General features: G+C 39.5%; 2 protein-coding genes across 3 annotated transcripts; both read right to left on the reverse strand.

Moving 5' to 3' along the window:
- Nucleotides 1-26: 26 nt before the first annotated feature.
- On the reverse strand, nucleotides 27-3,786 carry tmem14a (transmembrane protein 14A). 2 transcript variants are annotated; one of them, XM_034100303.1, is made up of 5 exons: nucleotides 3,692-3,786; nucleotides 1,098-1,180; nucleotides 898-999; nucleotides 726-813; nucleotides 27-545 (listed from the first exon to the last, which is right to left on the reverse strand). In XM_034100303.1, exons 2-5 carry the CDS (start codon nucleotides 1,171-1,173, stop codon nucleotides 503-505), a joined length of 309 nt encoding a protein of 102 aa, XP_033956194.1. In that variant the 5' UTR covers nucleotides 1,174-1,180; nucleotides 3,692-3,786; the 3' UTR covers nucleotides 27-502. The 2 variants fall into 2 exon arrangements, with proteins under 2 accessions (XP_033956194.1, XP_071061778.1); XM_071205677.1 differs by lacking the exon at nucleotides 3,692-3,786 and adding an exon at nucleotides 1,762-1,782.
- A 1,033-nt stretch (nucleotides 3,787-4,819) lies between these two features.
- Nucleotides 4,820-20,144, reverse strand: agpat5 (1-acylglycerol-3-phosphate O-acyltransferase 5 (lysophosphatidic acid acyltransferase, epsilon)). Its single transcript, XM_034100280.2, has 8 exons — nucleotides 19,372-20,144; nucleotides 18,347-18,416; nucleotides 18,153-18,268; nucleotides 16,877-16,966; nucleotides 15,593-15,683; nucleotides 14,271-14,432; nucleotides 7,380-7,503; nucleotides 4,820-6,905 (listed from the first exon to the last, which is right to left on the reverse strand). The coding sequence occupies exons 1-8, from the start codon at nucleotides 19,588-19,590 to the stop codon at nucleotides 6,680-6,682; spliced, it is 1,098 nt and encodes a 365-aa protein (XP_033956171.1). The 5' UTR covers nucleotides 19,591-20,144; the 3' UTR covers nucleotides 4,820-6,679.
- Nucleotides 20,145-20,469: the final 325 nt, after the last annotated feature.

The raw sequence follows: 20,469 nt of genomic DNA on the forward strand, positions 1-20,469 counted from the left end.
ATCCACAGTTTACATAAACAACGTCATTATTTTAGGATTTGTTTATTATGTTTTTCCATGAATACAAAAATCACTAACTTATTGACAGTAAATATCATTTGAAGTTAAAGACATAGCATGTGAACCTTCAAGAATACATATGTTGGCGTCCCTATTTCTGTAATTTAAAACCGTGATGGTATTAGCAGCCAGCAACACCGAAGTTGTAGTGAATAGAGTTAGTCCCCTGCCAACATAAGCTCATGTACATCTGCTAATCTTACAGCATGACATTTACATTCATGCACATAATACAAGAAAAAGCAGTTGTTTATATAAGATCACCAAAGCAGACTTACTGCACTAATATACAGTATGTTAATCTTAAATCTAAAACACCCACTTTGTTTCTGGTCACATGTTAGTTAAGTAATGATACCAAACAAAAGGCTTGTTTTAGTATGCTGGGAATGCTGTTCATTCAAACAAGGCTGGTTCATTGATAGAGAGTCAGTCCAGCCTGTCACATCACGAGGGATAGTAACAGCCGAAACACCATCAACAAACTGTAAGACAGAGACAGCAAATCAAAAAGTAATACATCAGTCTGATATTTTTACAATATAATAGTAATATATATATATATATAAAATGTAGAAAGAATATATATAAATTGTGCAATACCTAGTCCTGGTTATACACATTGACATTAATTAACTTGTGTTGTTTATCAAGTTGAATCACACCTTAGCCCTGACATGATGCCAGCAGGCAATATTTTCCCAGATTTCTTGTATCTCATTCCCATCAGGACCGAAAGGACTCCAGCAGTTACTGAAAGTAAGAAAACACCATGAACTCAATTCAATACTCTGATTTATATTTGTATTTATTTGGGACATGCTCAGCTGTACTCACGCAAAGAGACCTTGATGTCCTTTGGGTCATAAGAGATGTTGAATGCCCCATAAGCAGAAAACCCACCAAAAACTAAACCGGCCATCAGGGACATCACGCTGCCTACAATCACACGGGGACACACAATGATTATCAGGGCTCATGTTTTACCTGACACATACTTTTCGTAAAGATTTCTGCCAAAATGAAAAGGATATAACCTTTTCTCGAGTAACCCATATATCCTCCAAAGGCGATGGCGAGAGCATAGCCAAATCCAATCCAGTCCACTGCCATCTCAAAACTGGGAACAAGTGCAGTACAGGGTGAGGTACGATTAGTAATAATGTAATAAAGTAAGACTTTATTTATTTTATGTAATTGTTTATTTGGCAGGGACAATGCACAGTAATGAACACTTAAAACATTAAAATGTATCAAGCGTAACAGTGCCAGATTTAGCTTTGATCTCATTTCCATCTGCAGTCCCTCACATAAAACATTTAAGAAAATTACATTTTACAAACATAGCAAAAACAAAATACATGATATGCAAAAAATGCAAAAGAGCAAGAGCAGCATATACACGTATTTACCACATGGCAGTACAATATAGCAGCTACGACATATAAAGTGCAAGAGAAGATAAAAGAGCTACTAAAAGTGCAAGAGGAGATACCCCTGTATTAAAGTGCATTTAGCGGTGATTGCACGTCTGTTTGTTTCTCAACCATTCTTTGAGTTGAACTTTAAAACTATTGAGAGTGGGACAATCACGTATCTCAGTTGGGAGGCTATTCCAGAAACAGCTGCCTTTAATGGAGTACATTTTGTCCAAAAGTGGTCCGTCTACGATGGACCTCACAGTCTCCTCTGGTTTCTGACCTATGCAGCGTCCAGTGTGTTTTCTGTGGATGAATTCCCCTAAGGGAGGGGGGGCCAGTCCATGTAAACATTTATAAAAAAAACACATACTTTTAAAAGACTTAAAATTGTCAAAACTCAAGAAATTGTGTTTTTCAAGGATGGCTAACACCTCTCTTGTACAGCTGTTCTATGGGTTTCAGGTTTGTGACACAAGCAAACTACCAGTTTGTAAAACAGATGTGGGATAGAATCATACAGTGGCGGTATGACTTTGCAGCATTGGCAGTTAAGAAAGGTATAATTTGTTTAAAATGTTGCACGTTGAATTTAATGGTATTGGATACTTTCTTAATATGTTTCTTAAAAGTCAAGTTTGAGTCCATTATGACTCCAAGATACTTGAAGTGGGGGACTAGTTCTATTTCTGCTCCGTTTAAAAACACATTGGATCCTTCGATTTTGACTGGTCGTTTACTGAACATCATGCATACTGTTTCTTTTGCATTTAACTGTAAGCAAATGTTGTTCAGCCAGTGTTGAACCTTTAAGCAGCAAACCAAATCAAACAATGCCAAATTAAACAGTATTTTGAGCTTATTAAATACTGAAGTTAAGACATTTTGGAGAATTAAGTCCATGCAAACGAGTATTAAAGCTAGGATATAGGCGTATTAGATTTTAAAACTGGCAAGTTTTTATTTTCCTAAACTTTAAACAGAAAAATAAAAACAACTCTGATAAAAAAAAAACGTTTTGTCTTGCTTTACTATTCTTTGTTACATGTAATGTTTCAATAGAGTTCTGACATCTATTTTAGAAAGTATGTAAGGTTTAGTCTAATTGTATTTGTGATGGAAGTAGAGGTTTAAAATAATTGTATAATCAATATAATTGTTATTATATATATATATATATATATATATATATATTAGGGCTGTCAAGTTAATGAGTTAACGCAAAAAAAAATTAACGCCACTAATTATTTTAACGCGATTAACGCATGTGTATTTTTTTCCTCGGCCGCCCCGTAGTTTCAGAGCGCATCGAGTTTAAAATACCATCTAAGCTGATGCTGACAGCCCCGCTCCTGCTGCCTGCGGCAGACCACACTTCCACGCTCACCGGCAGGCACCGACTGGCCATCGGGAGGACCGGGAGGGTGTGTGTATGTGTGGCTCGAGCGAGAGAGAGACCTTACGTGTATTGTTGTTGTTAGCATCTGGTGCTAGCTAGCTGCGCTAACGGATATAAGGAGCTGTTTAAATGTAAACAGAGGAGCGACATTTCGCCGACAACTGCGCCGAGCACTTGACTTTATGCAGGAAGACAGACAGTGGGACATTGTACGAAAAGTCAGCACACTCAGCACCGATAGACGCTTTTGTATTATTGAAGGAGAGAGGTTCCAGGTTGAATTGAGTCAAGTAATGTTCAGAGGTTGTTGCGTTTAATATTTGTCATTGTTCAAATGATAATAAACATTTGCATAAAGCATATTTGTACACTCATATGTTGATAAGAGTATTAAAAACTTGAAAAATATTCCTCTAAGGTACATTTAGAACAGATCAAAAATGTGCGATTAATTTGCAATTAAATATTTTTAATCGACTGACAGCCCTAATATATATATATATATATATCAGCAAAATAACATGTTTTGTGTTTCCTAAATGAAGGATCAAACCCGTTTTGTCAATGCAAATCACCCTTTTTTCCACTGCACAATAACACTTGTACTTAAGTGCTTTGACCCCATTATCTCCCCGCAGTAACTGTGACAAACCTCTAGGTGTCGCTGTGAGACTCTAAAATCACAGCAGATGAAGCGATGAAGACAAACAGCTCTCCACGCACGTATTTTAATAATTTACCTAAAGTGACATACGTTTTGTTATGAAATTATCTTTCTGCATTAACTCACCTGGTCCTGGTAAATATTACATACCTTTAGTCGAAACAAGTGAACAGCAGCACTTAGAAACCTCCAGTCTGTGACTGCACTTCCGTGTTACTGCCACTGCCCACAACACGCATGCGCAGTTTGGTTTGTGCTGTGTTCAAAGACTTTTGATAAAGAGGGAAAAATGATACACGATTGAAAACATTACAAATCAATTCCAGTAGAGGACTAGTTTGTTTAGCTATTTAGCACCACTTCCCCTAAGAGTCAATATTTGAAAGGTATCTTGCGTTATACATGTAATATTTATGCAACAGAGCATTCTTTGTAAAAATGATGTCAGTAAAAGTGAATTTCTCGTTGGCTTGATTTGTTGTCAGTGCATGTTTTGGACTGAAATTGTCTTACTAATTGTGGAGATTAAGGTCAAATAGAAACAAATGGTGAACATTTAGTATGAATATCACATACATAAACCGTGAATTCTTCAGATTTTCACCAGAAATGTTTTATACTTGTATCATCAGAGATGTTCTGAATTGTGCAGAAACAATACCGTACCAAACAAAATGTACCTACATGTAGGTAGTTGTAATCACGTTGTTTTTGATCAATATGAAAATTATCATTCTTTAACTAGCCATACAAAAAAACTGGATTACCAACCGGGCAACTTTTACAATTGAAAAGCCCAAGATTCACAGCATACACATTTGTTAGAATACTTTGTTTAAATCCAGTTGTAAAACCTACATGATTAACATTTGCTCATAATTTAAATTACCATTTAATTTGCACATAATGTAGTATTATTTGAACATTGCGGTGCTGGTTGGTCCGTTTCAATGCCCACAGTAAAACTACATGTACTAACCAGAGTAATACACAATGCACAGTAGGCAGTCAGTGGGGTGTGCAGGTGGGGGAGTGGACATTATGGGACGAATAGAAAATGTAATCTGGTAATAATCTCTCCCTCTTGACGCTTACACCCATTGTGCAGCAGGAGTTATTTTTTTAATTCTTGCTCTGTTCATTAAGTTTCTTAACATAAAAAATATAGTTCAGTGTAAATAAAAGAAAGGCATGGAGTCGTGCATAAGGCATTTCCATTTTTCATTTGATGTGAAAAATGGCACCCTGACATGTTTACCAGCACACAGAAGTAAAACATTGTGCAATCAGATATACTTTTAATAATTTTGTTTTCAGAACAGTAAATCAACAAGAGAAAACTTTACTCTCCAAAGAAAACCATTTTATTTCACTCTACCCCATTTCCAGAAATCACATACATTAAAGGATTCATCGTTTGATAATAATAATCTTCAAAAAGTGAAAATCAATGCATTCTTCAAGCAAAATAAGCCACTATGAACTGTAGACAATGTGACCGCAGGCTTTCACATGCAGTCACCCGGTGGAAAAGAGCCACTGTGGGCCTCCGTGAGAGAGAGGGCTGAGGACCAACTCCTCCAAAGAGAAGGCACACATTTCCAAAATCCGTTGGCATCTAAATTCGGTCTACATAGAGTTTTCCTGATGAGATACAGTCTGATCTTGTCAGGATAAAAATGACTACAAAATGGCTGACAAGAGGCATTTAAGAACGAGGAAGGATATTATTCAAGTGAGGTAAAAAGTATGATTTACTGTACCATGAGAAAAACATATCAGACTAACTCTACACAAGGACGAGACAGCAAACATGTAAAGTGACTCGTGGAAAAATGCAATGGTTTCAGTACAGTAAACAACAACAATGGACAATGCTTTAACATTACAGTGACATTTATAATACAAATGGCTTCGAGTGCACAGGAACCTGTGATATACATGGCTTTGTCAGCTTTTTGCTAGGTAGACACTTTCGTGTGAGCTGTAACATGGTATTCAAAGTAATAAATGCATATAAAAGTTATGGAACTCTGAATAAACCATTATAAAATAAGTCCTTATTATGTATATAGGCCCCAAGAAAGTTTCTTTGCTGTTATCCAGGCTGGCATTAAACAAGTATTGCTCAAAATAAAACACGTGTAGAACATTATGATAAATAACACCGGGTTTTGGCAAGGATCTACGTTTAAGGTTAAAGCAATATTGGAACAGTTGTTTTTAAACACACATTCTTCCATGTGAGCTCACTGTGGTGCCTGCCAGTGTTTCTGCAACAAAGACTCAAAGAATATTTGTCAAATCAAAATCTTGGAAATAAAAATAAAACATTTACTTTATCATTATGCATAAATGAGACTGTTTAACAGCTACATTCATCATCAGAATATAAAACAAAGTGACGTCTCGTTAATATTTATGGTAAACAATGCAGCTGGTGTTTATGAGCCCCTATAGGGGACTGCATGCTATCTATTTTTGTTTTACTCATGTAAAAATATCACTTAAAATGAGCAAAGTGCATTAACCTCTGAACATGGGACTTGGCATAAATAACATTACAACCAATGTCAATAATTAATGATGCATCATCAGTAGGCTGGTGTACTCTCAGCTACATGGAGCAGCATAACATGATCATTAAACATGTTTGTAGCCCAATTTATTCTCATATATATATATATATATATATATATATATATGTCATATTTAAAACTGGCCAATGCTTGATGGGAAAGTAAGCATGCATGAATACTAATTTGGCTAAATCTGATTGGGGGAATTCTTTTAAGATAAGTATATATCATTTATTTTTATTTGATAGTAGATTACAAGGGCTATTCTGAGGAATCTAATACTGTTCACCATATCCACTGATTCTTTCCTTTTCCTCATTTCAGGCTGCAAATCCAAGTAACGCGAGGTAACAAGTAGCACAAAAAGCTTGACATTTCTCCATATCTCTGTTCAACTTTAGCTCAAGGTCAACACTGAGCAAGACATGAGGGGTAAATCTCTGAGCCTCTTAGCAGTCGCTGCATCTGGAACACACCTCGTGTTGTAGCGATGCAGGGAAATGGCGAGGTCTCTCCATGGCTTTTGTGCGTCTCATGGTGGCAGCAGCTGCCTGCCTGGTTAGGGGAAAGCGTTGACCCACAGCCAGCCCAGCAAAGTCCCATACAGCCAGGTCCCCACGTACACCTTCCTGCCGCTCTCCGTCAGCAGCAGCGGCAGTGTCAGCCCCCCCAAGATCAGCATGGACGGGAGGGTTTTAGAAAGGCTCAGAGGAGAATGTTTGCCTTCCCCCGGGAACGTGCGTATTTTGTCTGCATCCTCTGACTCGTAGAAGTCCGTCAGCAGCCTTTGAAAAGACAGATAACTCTCTTAGGACTTCAGCACGTCTCAGAAAATCACAATTAAATTATAGTTTAATTACTTAAACTATAAATAGATGTATTATTAGCTTCAGATTCATCCAGCGACCACTTAAGCTGCAATTCTATCCGCCATTAACTATTTTTGGCAAACCAAATTATATTTGAATATAATATTTAAAACACGTCCTTTGTTTATACCAATGTTACTGGCCCCAGAATCACAGGTCTATACAAAAGGGAACTGCATATACACGGACTTAAAGAACGAGTTAGAAGACGGTATTATTTTTAGGATATGTTTTTGAAGCCAAGCTACACATCTGTGCATAACACTGGTGGTGTGCGGAAGCAAAATATGTAAAAACATAACTGCAGTTCACTTATTGATTGAATAACATGCAATTTCAAAATGATTAATTGTTCCACCCACCCACCCACCCACACACACACACACTTACCGGTCCTTGATTTCAAACCGCTCATGCAGCCACCTGCGGAAAAACAGTGGCTCTGAAGGAATTTCCTTTATGTCCACGCGGTCAAAGTATATGTGGACTCGGGGACATTCTTTGCACAGGAATTCTGTCAAACACAGAAAAATAAAGAGACTAAACAAAAACAGGAAAAGCCTTTCAGCAAAACGGCACGTAGAGTAAGCACTTAAAATCAACACAAGGTGACAGTGATGGAGTGGAGCTGCTGGATGTGAAGCCAAGGCCGGGCACGAACCACTGCCTGTTGGTCACTCCGGTGAACCACAGTTTCATAAGTGATTCATAGACCAATACGTATCTCATATCTACACTGAACAAAATATAAATGCAACACTTTTGTTTTTGCTCCCATTTTTCATGAAATGAACTATTATATTTTCTATATACACAAAATAACCATTTCTCTCAAATATTGTTCACAAATCTGAAAAAATCTGTGATAGTGAGCACTTCTCCTTTGCCGAGATAATCCATCCCACCTCACAGGTATGGCATATCAAGATGCTGATTAGACAGCATGATTATTGCACAGGTGGGCCTTAGGCTGGCCACAATAAAAGGCCACTCTGAAACGTGCAGTTTTGCTTTATTGGGGGGGTCTGGGGGGGTCCGAAAACCAGTCAGTATCTGGTGTGACCACCATTTGCCTCACGCAGTGCAACACATCTCTTTCGCATAGAGTTGATCAGGTTGTTGATTGTGGCCTGTGGAATGTTGGTCCACTCTTCAATGGCTGTGCGAAGTTGCTGGATATTGGCAGGAACTGGAACACGCTGTCGTATACGCCGATCCAGAGCATCCCAAACATGCTCAATGGGTGACATGTCCGGTGAGTATGCTGGCCATGCAAGAACTGGGATGTTTTCAGCCTCCAGGAATTGTGTACAGATCCTTGCAACATGGGGCCGTGCATTATCATGCTGCAACATGAGGTGATGGTCGTGGATGAATGGCACAACAATGGGCCTCAGGATCTCGTCACCGTATCTCTGTGCATTCACAATGCCATCAATGAAATGCACCTGTGTTCGTCATCCATAACATACGCCTGCCCAGTGGCGACTGGCCATCTGATTCGTCTGTACATTGCTGTTTTAGTCTGTGTTCTTCTAATTAGTGTCTACAGTGTGTGCCTATTGAGCTGTTTAGAGCCATGTGGGACAAAACCCGATCCTGCCCCTACCTCTCTCTGTCTAAGTGAACGGTGACTGTAAAAACTACACTGCGCATGCTCAGAGTATTTTCCTATTTAATGTGTGTGGCAAAAAAATAATGACCATAGGGGCATAGTGCTGCCATCCCCACCATACATCATCTCACATAATTCAGAGCTGATTGGCTGTAAGTACGTGTGCCGCGAAAAGTGTGGTGTGTGAAGAGGAGACGAGAGAGCTGCAGTGAGGCGTCCTAAAACCCGGAAGTAAGCTGCGCATGGCTTCCCTCGACAAAAAAACAATGAGATTTCTGCATAGGATTTTAGAAAATAGCTCCAAATAAGGTCTGTGGGAAATGTAGCTGTTAGATAAATGCACGTTTTGTTCAGCCGGATAATATCCACATGTCTACCCTACTTTTATAATTTTCGAATCATAAATCTATTGATTAGATTAGATTTATGATAGACTTTTGAAACTACAAGAACATAAGGAGGTCTTTTACAAAAAAGTAATAGAGATTTTTGTCCAGAAGGAAAGGCAAATGGACTTCATCTTCAAGTCAAGGTAAGACTGCAATTTTATTGAAAATGGGATCTTACTAAGAGAGAACAATTCAATATTTAAATGATAAAATTAAAAATTTTGGGTATCCTTTTGTTGAACTGTCTGTTTAAAATTAATTGAAGCATCAGACAAAAAAAGCTTTTGAAAATAATATTATATTTTGATTTAGGTCAAAATATAATATTTGTAAACCTGAAAAGTCAGTGCCAGTGCCTCACCAGCCATGAACCTCACTGCAGAAGCTATAGACATCTAAGTTTTTTATGCCCCACCACTTTTGTACATATAAAAACGCCACTGCGCCTGCCCATACCATAACCCCACCACCACCATGGGCCACTCGATTCACAACATTGACATCAGAAAACTGCTCACCCACACAACGCCACACACGCTGTCTGCCATCTGCCCTGAACAGTGAAAACCGGGATTCATCCGTGAAGAGAACACCTCTCCAACGTGCCAGACTCCATCGAATGTGAGCATTTGCCCACTCAAGTCGGTTACGACGACGAACAGGAGTCAGGTCGAGACCCCGATGAGGATGCAGATGAGCTTCCCTGAGACGGTTTCTGACAGTTTGTGCAGAAATTCTTTGGTTATGCAAACCGATTGTTGCAGCAGCTGTCCGAGTGGCTGGTCTCAGACGATCTTGGAGGTGAACATGCTGGATGTGGAGGACTTGGGCTGGTGTGGTTACACGTGGTCTGCGGTTGTGAGGCCGGTTGGATGTACTGCCAAATTTTCTGAAACGCCTTTGGAGACGGCTTATGGTGGCGAAATGAACATTCAATTCACGGGCAACAGCTCTGGTGGACATTCCTGCTGTCAGCATGCCAATTGCACACTCCCTCAAAACTTGCGACATCTGTGGCATTGTGCTGTGTGATAAAGCTGAACATTTTAGAGTGGCCTTTTATTGTGGCCAGCCTAAGGCACACCTGTGCAATAATCATGCGGTCTAATCAGCATCTTGATATGCCACACCTGTGAGGTGGGATGGATTATCTCGGCAAAGGAGAAGTGCTCACTATCACAGATTTTTTCAGATTTGTGAACAATATTTGAGAGAAATGGTTATTTTGTGTTGTGCATGTGTTGTATGAAAAGTGCTATCTAAATAAAGCTTTATTATTATTATTATAAAAGTTCCTAAAATAAATATGTATTGTATATTGAGTGTCAAGTGGAGATTTCATTCAAAGTGTCAGAGCCCTGAGCAGAGAAAGAAAAGTGTCCGAGGTCAGACATAAAAATGTAGCCAAGTGTGAACGCTCAAGGCTACACGTGAATCCCCCGAGACCTCAGAGTTCCTGTTTCCACAACATGCAATATTATCAGGAAGCCTGGCACTGCGGCCAAAAGAGGAAACTTGATCGAAGTCAGCAGCGAGAGATTGCTTCAGCGGCGGAGAGAGCGCCTCAATCAGCTGTGAACAGATTTCCATCGACCTTCAGAGGCAATATGGGCCACTTTAATAAACACTGCGCGAGACGGAGTGTGTGTGCACGGAGGATCAGGAGCAGAGACACACAAAAACAGGATTTATTTTGCAGGATCACTCTTAAAAAGAAAATACTACACTCAGCGTCCCGACTGCAAAACAATGTTCCAAAACACCGCCTGGAATAAAGAAAGGAAATCAACATGTTGCTCTGTAGCCGCAAACACTGGCTCCTGACCCAAACCTTTCTTAATAAACTCTAGTCAAGCTGAAAGATGTTGATGAGTTTTCAGTCGTCTGAAGACAATGAGAACAAACTGCTACTAAAGTAATGCAGGGAGCTCATTCCATCTTTTAGTTGGTCTGTCAGAAAGACTTTCATTTGGTTAAAGTTGTAATGTGGACAAAGGACGATACAGTTTCATTTGAAGTGGGTTGAAAAAAAAAATGAGAAAGAGCCAATCTATGATTTGTTAACCCCCATCGGCCACAGAAATATAAATATCATGTTTGAACTTTCCCAAAAATGTACCGTGGTTTTATGGTTGTTCAGAATATAATTTATTATTTAACTTAGAGAAAAGGGATTCATTTGTTACAATAGTTTAAATAATTATAATTGTTTACTTTGTTGTTCAAACACCAATCTGCTACTGGTCATATCAGTAGGGTTAAAAATGCTATATTACAATAACGTCACATTTACTGTGCCTCTTTTTCAAAAGAATTAACCGATTGTACATTTTTAACACTTCCAATTATCAAATATGACAATGTCTTGATTTTCTTAAAGTACTATACACTGTACCAGCACATATGTTGAAATGGTTAAACCTGATCATAAGAGAGTGAGAATGGTTTGTCGTATGTGAAACTCAGATGTTGGACTCATGTAGCTGCGGTGTGAACGCGGCCTCGAGTCACTTCCACTTCCTTCTGAAATCACTAAAATCACCTTCGCCACCACATGAGACCAGGAAGTGCGTGATGATGAGAAGAATGCTTTTCTTTCTCTCTCTTGTTTGTTAGAAACACATCGATGTTTATTCCTGCCTGAAGCGGGATGTTTCTTTTTTAGACATTCAAACAGATCTCTAACAACAGGGAACACAAAATAATCAAAAGTCATGTTGTTTACAGGAAGACGCTGCTGTTAATAGGTAATGTTTTCTATGTGATTAATTACTGAGGGGTCAAACACAATGTTAGAGGAATAAGGAAACGACGCCTGTGCGTCAATGGCTGCAACATCGGGAGATAAACGCAGATTAGCCGATGATGTATGATTTTGAAATCTGGTGTGAAATGCAACTTGTAACTTCATGAAGGAAATAGAAAACAATACAGCCCCTGCATTAATTCATATTATTTACACATCATTTCTAAAATCCTAGTTGTCTTCACACCCAGTTGTAATGAGTAAATGATGTTCTGTTGATTCCACCAGCACTGTAATTAACTTTAATACTAAATTAGTCAGGCGGGGCTGACAACAAGCACAGCGTGGTTCAAGCTAATTGAAGCAAAGCAATGAGCAGCATAATTCATTCCGTCTGTGAGGCAATAACATATACAGTGGGGCAAAAAAATATTTAGTCAGCCACCAATTGTGCAAATTCTCCCACTTAAAAAGATGAGGCCTATAATTTTCATCCTAGGTATACCTCAACTATGAGAGACAAAATGAGAAAAAAATAATAATAATAATCCAGAAAATCACATTGTCTGATTTTTAAAGAATTTATTTGCAAATTATGGTGGAAAATAAGTATTTTGTCAATAACAAAAGTTCATCAATACTTTGTTATATACTGTTGGAGAAATACTGTTTTCTCCACACTTTGGGTTGTTTTAATGCACTGATATCATGTGTGGCCCTTTGTTGGCAATGACAGAGGTCAAACGTTTTCTGTAAGTCTTCACAAGGTTTTCACACACTGTTGCTGGTATTTTGGCCCATTCCTCCATGCAGATCTCCTCTAGAGCAGTGATGTTTTGGGGCTGTTGCTGGGCAACACAGACTTTCAACTCCCTCCAAAGATTTTCTATGGGGTTGAGATCTGGAGAATGGCTAGGCCATTCCAGGACCTTGAAATGCTTCTTACGAAGCCACTCCTTCGTTGCCCGGGTGGTGTGTTTGGGATCATTGTCATGCTGAAAGACCCAGCCACGTTTCATCTTCAATGCCCTTGCTGATGGAAGGAGGTTGTCACTCAAAATCCCACGATACATGGCCCCATTCATTCTTTCCTTTACACGGATCAGTCGTCCTGGTCCCTTTGCAGAAAAACAGCCCCAAAGCATGATGTTTCCACCCCCATATTTCAGAGTAGGTATGGTGTTATTTGGATGCAACTCAGCATTCTTTCTCCTCTAAACACGTCTAGTTGAGTTTTTACCAAAAAGTTATATTTTGGTTTCATCTGACATTCTCCCAATCCTCTTCTGGATCATCTAAATGCTCTCTAGCAAACTTCAGACGGGCCTGGACATGTACTGGCTTAAGCAGGGGGACACGTCTGGCACTGCAGGATTTGAGTCCCTGGCGGCGTAGTGTGTTACTGATGGTAGCCTTTGTTACTTTGGTCCCAGCTCTCTGCAGGTCATTGACTAGGTCCCCCGTGTGGTTCTGGGATTTTTGCTCACCGTTCTTGTGATAATTTTGACCCCACGGGGTGAGATCTTGCGTGGAGCCCCAGATCGAGGGAGATTATCAGTGGTCTTGTATGTCTTCCATTTTCTAATAATTGCTCCCACAGTTGATTTCTTCACACCAAGCTGCTTACCTATTGCAGATTCAGTCTTCCCAGCCTGGTGCAGGTCTACAATTTTGTTTCTGGTGTCCTTTGACAGCTCTTTGGTCTTGGACATAGTGGAGTTTGGAGTGTGACTGTTTGAGGTTGTGGACAGGTGTCTTTTATACTGATAACGAGTTCAAACAGGTGCCATTAATACAGTTAACGAGTGGAGGACAGAGGAGGCTCTTAAAGAAGAAGTTACAGGTCTGTGAGAGCCAGAAATCTTGTTTGTCTGTAGGTGACCAAATACTTATTTTACCGAGGAATTTACCAATTAATTCATTAAAAATCCTACCATGTGATTTCCTGGATTCTTTCCCCCCATTCTGTCTCTCATAGTTGAGGTGTACCTAGGATGAAAATTACAGGCCTCTCTAATCTTTTTAAGTGGGAGAACTTGCACAATTGGTGGCTGACTAAATACTTTTTTGCCCCACTGTATATGTGTTAGGTAAAGTGATACCAGTAAGTTTTAATGTCATTTCAACACTTTTAAGTATATAGTGATGATCATCTAGATAATACTGGAAATTGCTGGCCCATGTTTTGGGACTTGAGTCTGGCCTCGAATCATTTACGCTTGTAATCCCCTCTGTATCCCCCTTTCAACACTGTCACTCTCAAATTAAGCTAATTTGGCTAAAGAAATCTTCTGACTGGGCAGATGAGATAGTTCTGAAGTCAACCTCCCCTGTATTTTGGCTTGTATTTACGTACTTATCACATCTGTAGGAGCCCTGAGAATACACCTTACAGAATATTTTTGAACACATTAAAGACAATTATACCCAGATCCCATAGGGAGACCATGTTAAAAGAGAGAAGGTGTTGAAAAAAAATGTTCTACTACTTTCTATATAATGACTGTGCCAGATGCCTAAACTCTGCTTACCGGGCATCGATGGTGCAGGTCTTCTCTGACCCGAGGCGCTTAGAGTCCCCTCGTAGGCCACTGTGACGTCATAGATGGCGTCAAGGTGGTCACTCATGGCATTGAGGGCGATGTGAGAGGCTTTCATTCTGGGAGTCAGTGTGTGCTTCAGGACAGCCAGTCCTGTGGAGGGGAAGAGTTAATTAATCAAATACAGATTATTTTCACAGTGTGGCTATAAAGTATGCAAATATATCAGCCTCCACAATAGAAGGTGCTTACCTACATCCCTTCCCTTCCAAAATACCTTTAAAATAAACACAAAAACACTTATTCTGTGTGAATGATAGTGTTTACTGCACAGTGTGTTCCTCTGTAGTCGTGGAGACACCCCCCTCTGCCCACTAATACCTCACTAATAGCAGATAATGTCAAGTGCACATGTGGGCTCTCCAGAGCGATTTGTGTGGATTAATGGGGGAAGGTGATATAGAGAGACCGGCTTAATCTCTGCAGAATAGAGGCAGTTTGTGAGTCAAACTGAAACACTGCTCCCCTCAAACAGCCCCATAATAATATCATTGATGCCACAGACGTATTCAGCTGTCATATTATAAGGCTGTATTTAATTTACATTGCAGTAAAATCACCATTTAAAGTCAGCTGATTTCACCTCATGCTACAAAAATAACCGAGACGTCTGTTCCAAACCCATTCTTAGTGAGCAGTAAATTCTCTTTTATCGACCAGCAGCAAGTCGATTTCAAACTTTGAGCTGCACCAGCTGACTCGTCTATAAGCAGTTTTAGTGAACTTCTTTCCTGGCATTACACTCATAATCCTATGACAACACAAATGCATTTGGTAGTTTTAAAGTTTACAATGCTTGACTAAATCAATCTTAAATAAGAGTATAAAAATCTTCGCACAAAATACTTTTATGATAACAAATTCTCTACATCTTTCCATTTTCTATACCATTCTTTAATTTGTTATAGGGCTGCCGACCAATCGATTGGTTGATCAACAGAACATCCTGGTTTTATTTTGTATTAAATTAAGTCACCTTGGACAAAACAGATTTCATTCTAGAATTCAAGTAAAAAAAATCTAAATATAATTTGATAATAAAATAATAATTGTGGATAGCAGCCCTGCTCTATCATGATTCTAATTGTTGTAACAAAGGAGATAAACAGAAGCCCTCACCATGAAATTAAGACCTTTCCTAAAAACCTTTTGTATCTATGTGACGCTCATTGGTCGAAGGCTAACAAGTTACAGACTGAGTGGGATGTGCTGAATTAGTATGCGGCAGTTAATGGCTGCTGTCATGCCGGTACCTTCTTTGGTGGCAAAAGCCTGACTGTCAGCGATAACACTCTTGAGCTCCGGATTATACCGGGTTCCTTCAGGGAAGATGACGAGGTACATCTGCAGGGAGAACACACAGGAAATCAAAGCCCGCTCAGATTCTTATTACACTGGCCAAAATGGATTTTCTAACTTTGACAGGATTCGTTAAACGTCAAACACTGTGCTGAACTTATGATGTTTAGAAGACAATTTTCAACACCATTTACATTGCTGGCTCTTTTCAAATCACACACAAATGCAATGACTTAAATCCATGAGTTGAAGAAGTGGGATTACATTTGACTGGATGTGGACCCTCTATGATTACATAGTGCTTGATAGATCTGAGTTTGTTGTGCTGTATCCTTATTCTTCTGCCCATTTCTTTGAGGTCAGATGTGAAAAATGTAAACAAAAACTTCAGCACTGTACTGAGCAGTAATTCATTTATAGAAGAATCCTTATTTTTTTTCATCTTCTGCGAAATATAAAAGGCCTTTTTTCTACAAAAAGTACTCATATTTTCAAAGAATGGACCAATGCAGCCATCTCTAAAACGCTTAATCACTTATTTGTGAATTACAGTTGACAAGCATTTAAAGCTGACCCCTGTTTAACACTTGTTTTGAAGCAAGTTCTGTACGAAGATGTTTCTCTTTCTATAATTGCGTTCTTCGGGCATAGCCACACACTTCTAACTGGTCATAACATTCACAAGGATATTTAAAGAGTCTATTCATTGGCTACAACAAACACATTCTCATTGTGTCTTAAACAAAATGTCCATTGGTACATTTCATTCAAATAGGAACGAAGATGAAAATAAGTGCACAAATGTGTGACACAACAGAGCTTTTATAGTGTACCTTTAGGTCACGAGGAACTGTTCTGTCAGTACACACCCCTACACACAAACACACACACTAATCCCCAACAGTTTAATCCCCCAAAAAGTGATTAAAACAAGAAACAAGCTCTCAACACAATAACACACACTTCAGTACTGCTCTCGTCATCAGATGTTCCGTTCATACAAACTCTGAGCACTATTAAGGTCAACATCCCGAATGCAAGTAGGGTAAGAGGGAATCTTTGGAAGAAAGAATTGTGTTTGATTATTGCAGAAAGCTCTGCAGTGAATTCAAGTGGAGTAGTTTTAACAAAAAGGATTGTGATGATCAGAAAAATGTAAAGCCATTCATAATTTAGGGGAAGACATGGCAGACATTGTTGTGTCAATAAGCATGTAGTCCAGAGGCTAATTTACTTACTGGTGCTCCACATTTAGTCTGGGTTTGGAGCTTCTTCTTCATCGTTATTTCATTGAACTTTGCACTTCGCTTCACGTAGGCTCCTCCATGCTGAAACAAAAAGATAATTTGATGAGAGCAGGGCTGCAGTCGGATAGTTTAAAAATCAGCTCCTAAGTTCTAACCCTATCGTCTATTCCTTGACCTCTGTGGGAAACGTCACGGGGTTAAGGGATAGTGGATAGGAGAATTCAAAAGGACTTAGGAGAAGAGACTTCGGTACTTTAGAGAATCCGAATGCACTTTCACTATCCGACTTGTTTATGATGCACCAGCGGATGTCATGAATGTGCGTCTGCTGCTGTGGGGAAACTATGGAAACTACAGTTTTCTATACAGCGGACTACAACATGGATGTTTAATAAGAACGAGGGACTGCTGTGAACTCATCTAGAGACTCTGCACCGTGCTCTGATGCTGCTGCTTTGCTTTATGAACGTGGACAACAGAGAAACATATTCTTCATGACCAAAGTTGGAATTGAAATAAAAAGGAAAGTGAAACTTATGCTCGTCACCCTCTCCCTTCGGTCCACATTAATACCAATGATCCCAATACGTATGATTGTATGAACTAAAGATCTTAAAATCAATACAGATGTATTTATTATAAACGTTAGTCCTTAACATCTATCACTGTGTATATCACCATTCAGACATCTTTTAAAAGTTGAACAAACCCCACACAGCTCAGTAAAGACTGAAATGTTGACTTTATTTGATAACTTCAGTGAAAACTAACGTTCATATTTCTCTTTTTGATTATAATACTGATGAACGTTCAAAACAAAGCACTTTGGCAACTTACCACCTATGTTTTAAAATGCTTAATAAGCACCGTAACTTTCATGATATAATTTCTCGGTCATAATCGGTTGTTTCCGTGAACGGCCGACTGTTGAGTGACGGCAAATGCTGCGGCTGCAAGGCATTGTGGGGTAGCATTTTCGCTTCTCCTGTCGGTTAGGGAGGTCCAGTGGTTCCTAAGCTAAAGGAGGTTATAAAGGAAGTTTGAAACCTCCTTTCCTATCATTCTCGAGAATTCGAACGGCACTTATCATGGCTGCCACTGAGGGACTTCCGGGTCATTTCACTCCTTTAGGAAGGTTCCTAAGCTAAATGGACTATTCGACTTCAGCCCAGCACTTGGGAATGTGATTCAACATGAGTGTACACATTCTCTACATCCGTAATTCACAATGACAAATGACATTCAAATACTCACACAGTTGTATTACCTGAGAGAAATACCATCCGTACAGCGGGAGCCACTTGAGGCCGTCTTTAAGGACGTATCTGACGTGGCCAAGGGCGCTCTGCCTGATGGCCAACATGTCCGCAATGATCCAGTCAGCTGCAAGAAAAGACATTGGTACATTTACTCTATGTGCTTCACACTAGACTGAGATTCTCTAAGATGTAAATGTATTACCTGTACATTGGTGATTGGACAGGTAGATCACGTTCTCTTTGTTCTTTGGTATATCTCCGTATATAATAACCTACAGAAAAGGCAAGTTAAAGCTATTACAAACCACAGCAAAATGGTGGACTGGCATCAGTTTGAAAAATGCTTCTACATTAAGATTTCTTTCAGGGATTTGTTTTCACTTCAGACTTTTCTAAGAAACTAAACCGTCATAGACCTCAGCTTTCCAATTAACCCTAAAGACTCATTGAAACTTCTCTTCCAATCTACTAGTGCTGTCCTGACTAAAGAAATTCTTAGTCGACTTCCTTTTTTGATCATTAGGAAGATTAAGAGGGGACTGCCCTACAATCGACTATGTGGCTTCCATTCAGCAATCGGGAGGGGCAGTTTTATTACACAAAACACAGTTACTGCTGCTTTTGTTTTGCAAACTTGAACCCACTGTAAAAGGAGTGGCAGCACAAGGGCAAAGAATGCAGAAATTATTGCACTGCTGCAAGCATCTGGACCATCAAGATTTAGTTTACCAGTCTCTGCAGGCAGTCCCCATCTGACATTGTGTTAAGAGTTACTGCAAAAATGCACTGATCTGCATGCTGTGTGCTGAGCATGCAATATCGTTTTGCAGCAGAAACACAATTCCAAAAGATAAAAAAGGCAAGTTAGGTAGGTGATATAAAAAAAAAACGAGACTTATAGAACTAGGCTGACCTTACTAAGCATTATAAGCTATTCATAGGTCCTGTAGTCAACACAAGTAGCCAATAAACAGGAAAACAGATGGCCAGTTCAGACTGCAAGCTCAGCATTTCAGAGGCAGTTGTCACTTATGCCAAGTTCCTGGTTTTCTACTATCACTACACTTGTTTCCCATTGTAAAGCGTCCTGGGGCTCTTGAAAGGCGCTATACAAATTGAAATTATTATTATTATTAGATACTAGTGGTTTAAATTCCCCATCCTTAATAAACACAGTCCACACAGGGTGACCACACAAGTAAAAACAGTAAATTAAGGATCACTCACCTCCACCCCTGTGTAGTTTTCAAAGAAGAACAGGACCATGCTCTGGTACATGCAGTACAACCGGTCATCCAACCTGTGATATACCCTTGCTGGTAAGACAGTGGAAAGTAATCGCCATGCTCCCCATGACAGGATGTAAGCTGGAGCTGTCCCCAGCATGACCGTGGCTGGAAACCAGTACCGCAGCGAGTATGTGTGCACCACCAAGGAGAGCAGCATGGTCCCACCTCTGGCTCCACTAAAGTAACTGAAATGATCCCTGAAGTAGGCTGTAGGACTCACTCTGTGTTTAAGATGCAGACCCTATCAATCCCAAAGCATACCTGCCCTGACAAGTACAAGAAGAAAGTAATAAAGCTGCAGCAAGAGGAGCTAGCTGGCTAAAGCTAATGTTAACCTTGTGTGCAAAAGGGCCAAGTCGGCTTAAGCGCTAACGTCCACCCATACGAACGAAGTTAACTGATACATGTTAGCGCAAAACACAAACAGTACCTAAACCGGAATATGTACAGTATAAGTTAAAAGTGTTAGCTTACTAACTGTTAATTAACGTCTTAAGCCTGACAGGAAGTTTTATCAAACGCTACATTTAAATAAACTCACTCCCCTAATATGGGTACGATAACAAAGTGTAACCCAAAAGGAAGCTTAGTTGTTAAAAAGCTAATTTGTTCTATTTCCTTGCCCAGGTCTTCATCTTTATCCAGCTAGCTGTTCATAAACTAGCATCATGCAGCAAATGTCACACACGCCTCCCTACGTAATGCCACCCCCTAACATCGACGAAGCTGATTGGTCAAGCTACGTAGTGGAAGCCAGCCAATGGGCGGGGGCACGACATGGGTATTATTGTTAAAGGGCTATAACCATACTAACAGTCTGATGCTATAATACAGCCAATGGCTATATCATACAGTCTAATTATGCTATAATACAGTCTATGGCTATAACCCATAACCATACAGTCTGATGCTATAATATAGTTAATGGCTATAGCAACTTTTCTTGTTTGTCTACAATGTATTTATAAGACTGTTATATGATTACATAAATTAACAACACAAGATAAGATAAACCCACATTAGTACCCGGAGTGAA

Source organism: Pseudochaenichthys georgianus, chromosome 15, assembly GCF_902827115.2.
Source record: "Pseudochaenichthys georgianus chromosome 15, fPseGeo1.2, whole genome shotgun sequence".
Lineage (NCBI taxonomy): Eukaryota > Metazoa > Chordata > Actinopteri > Perciformes > Channichthyidae > Pseudochaenichthys > Pseudochaenichthys georgianus.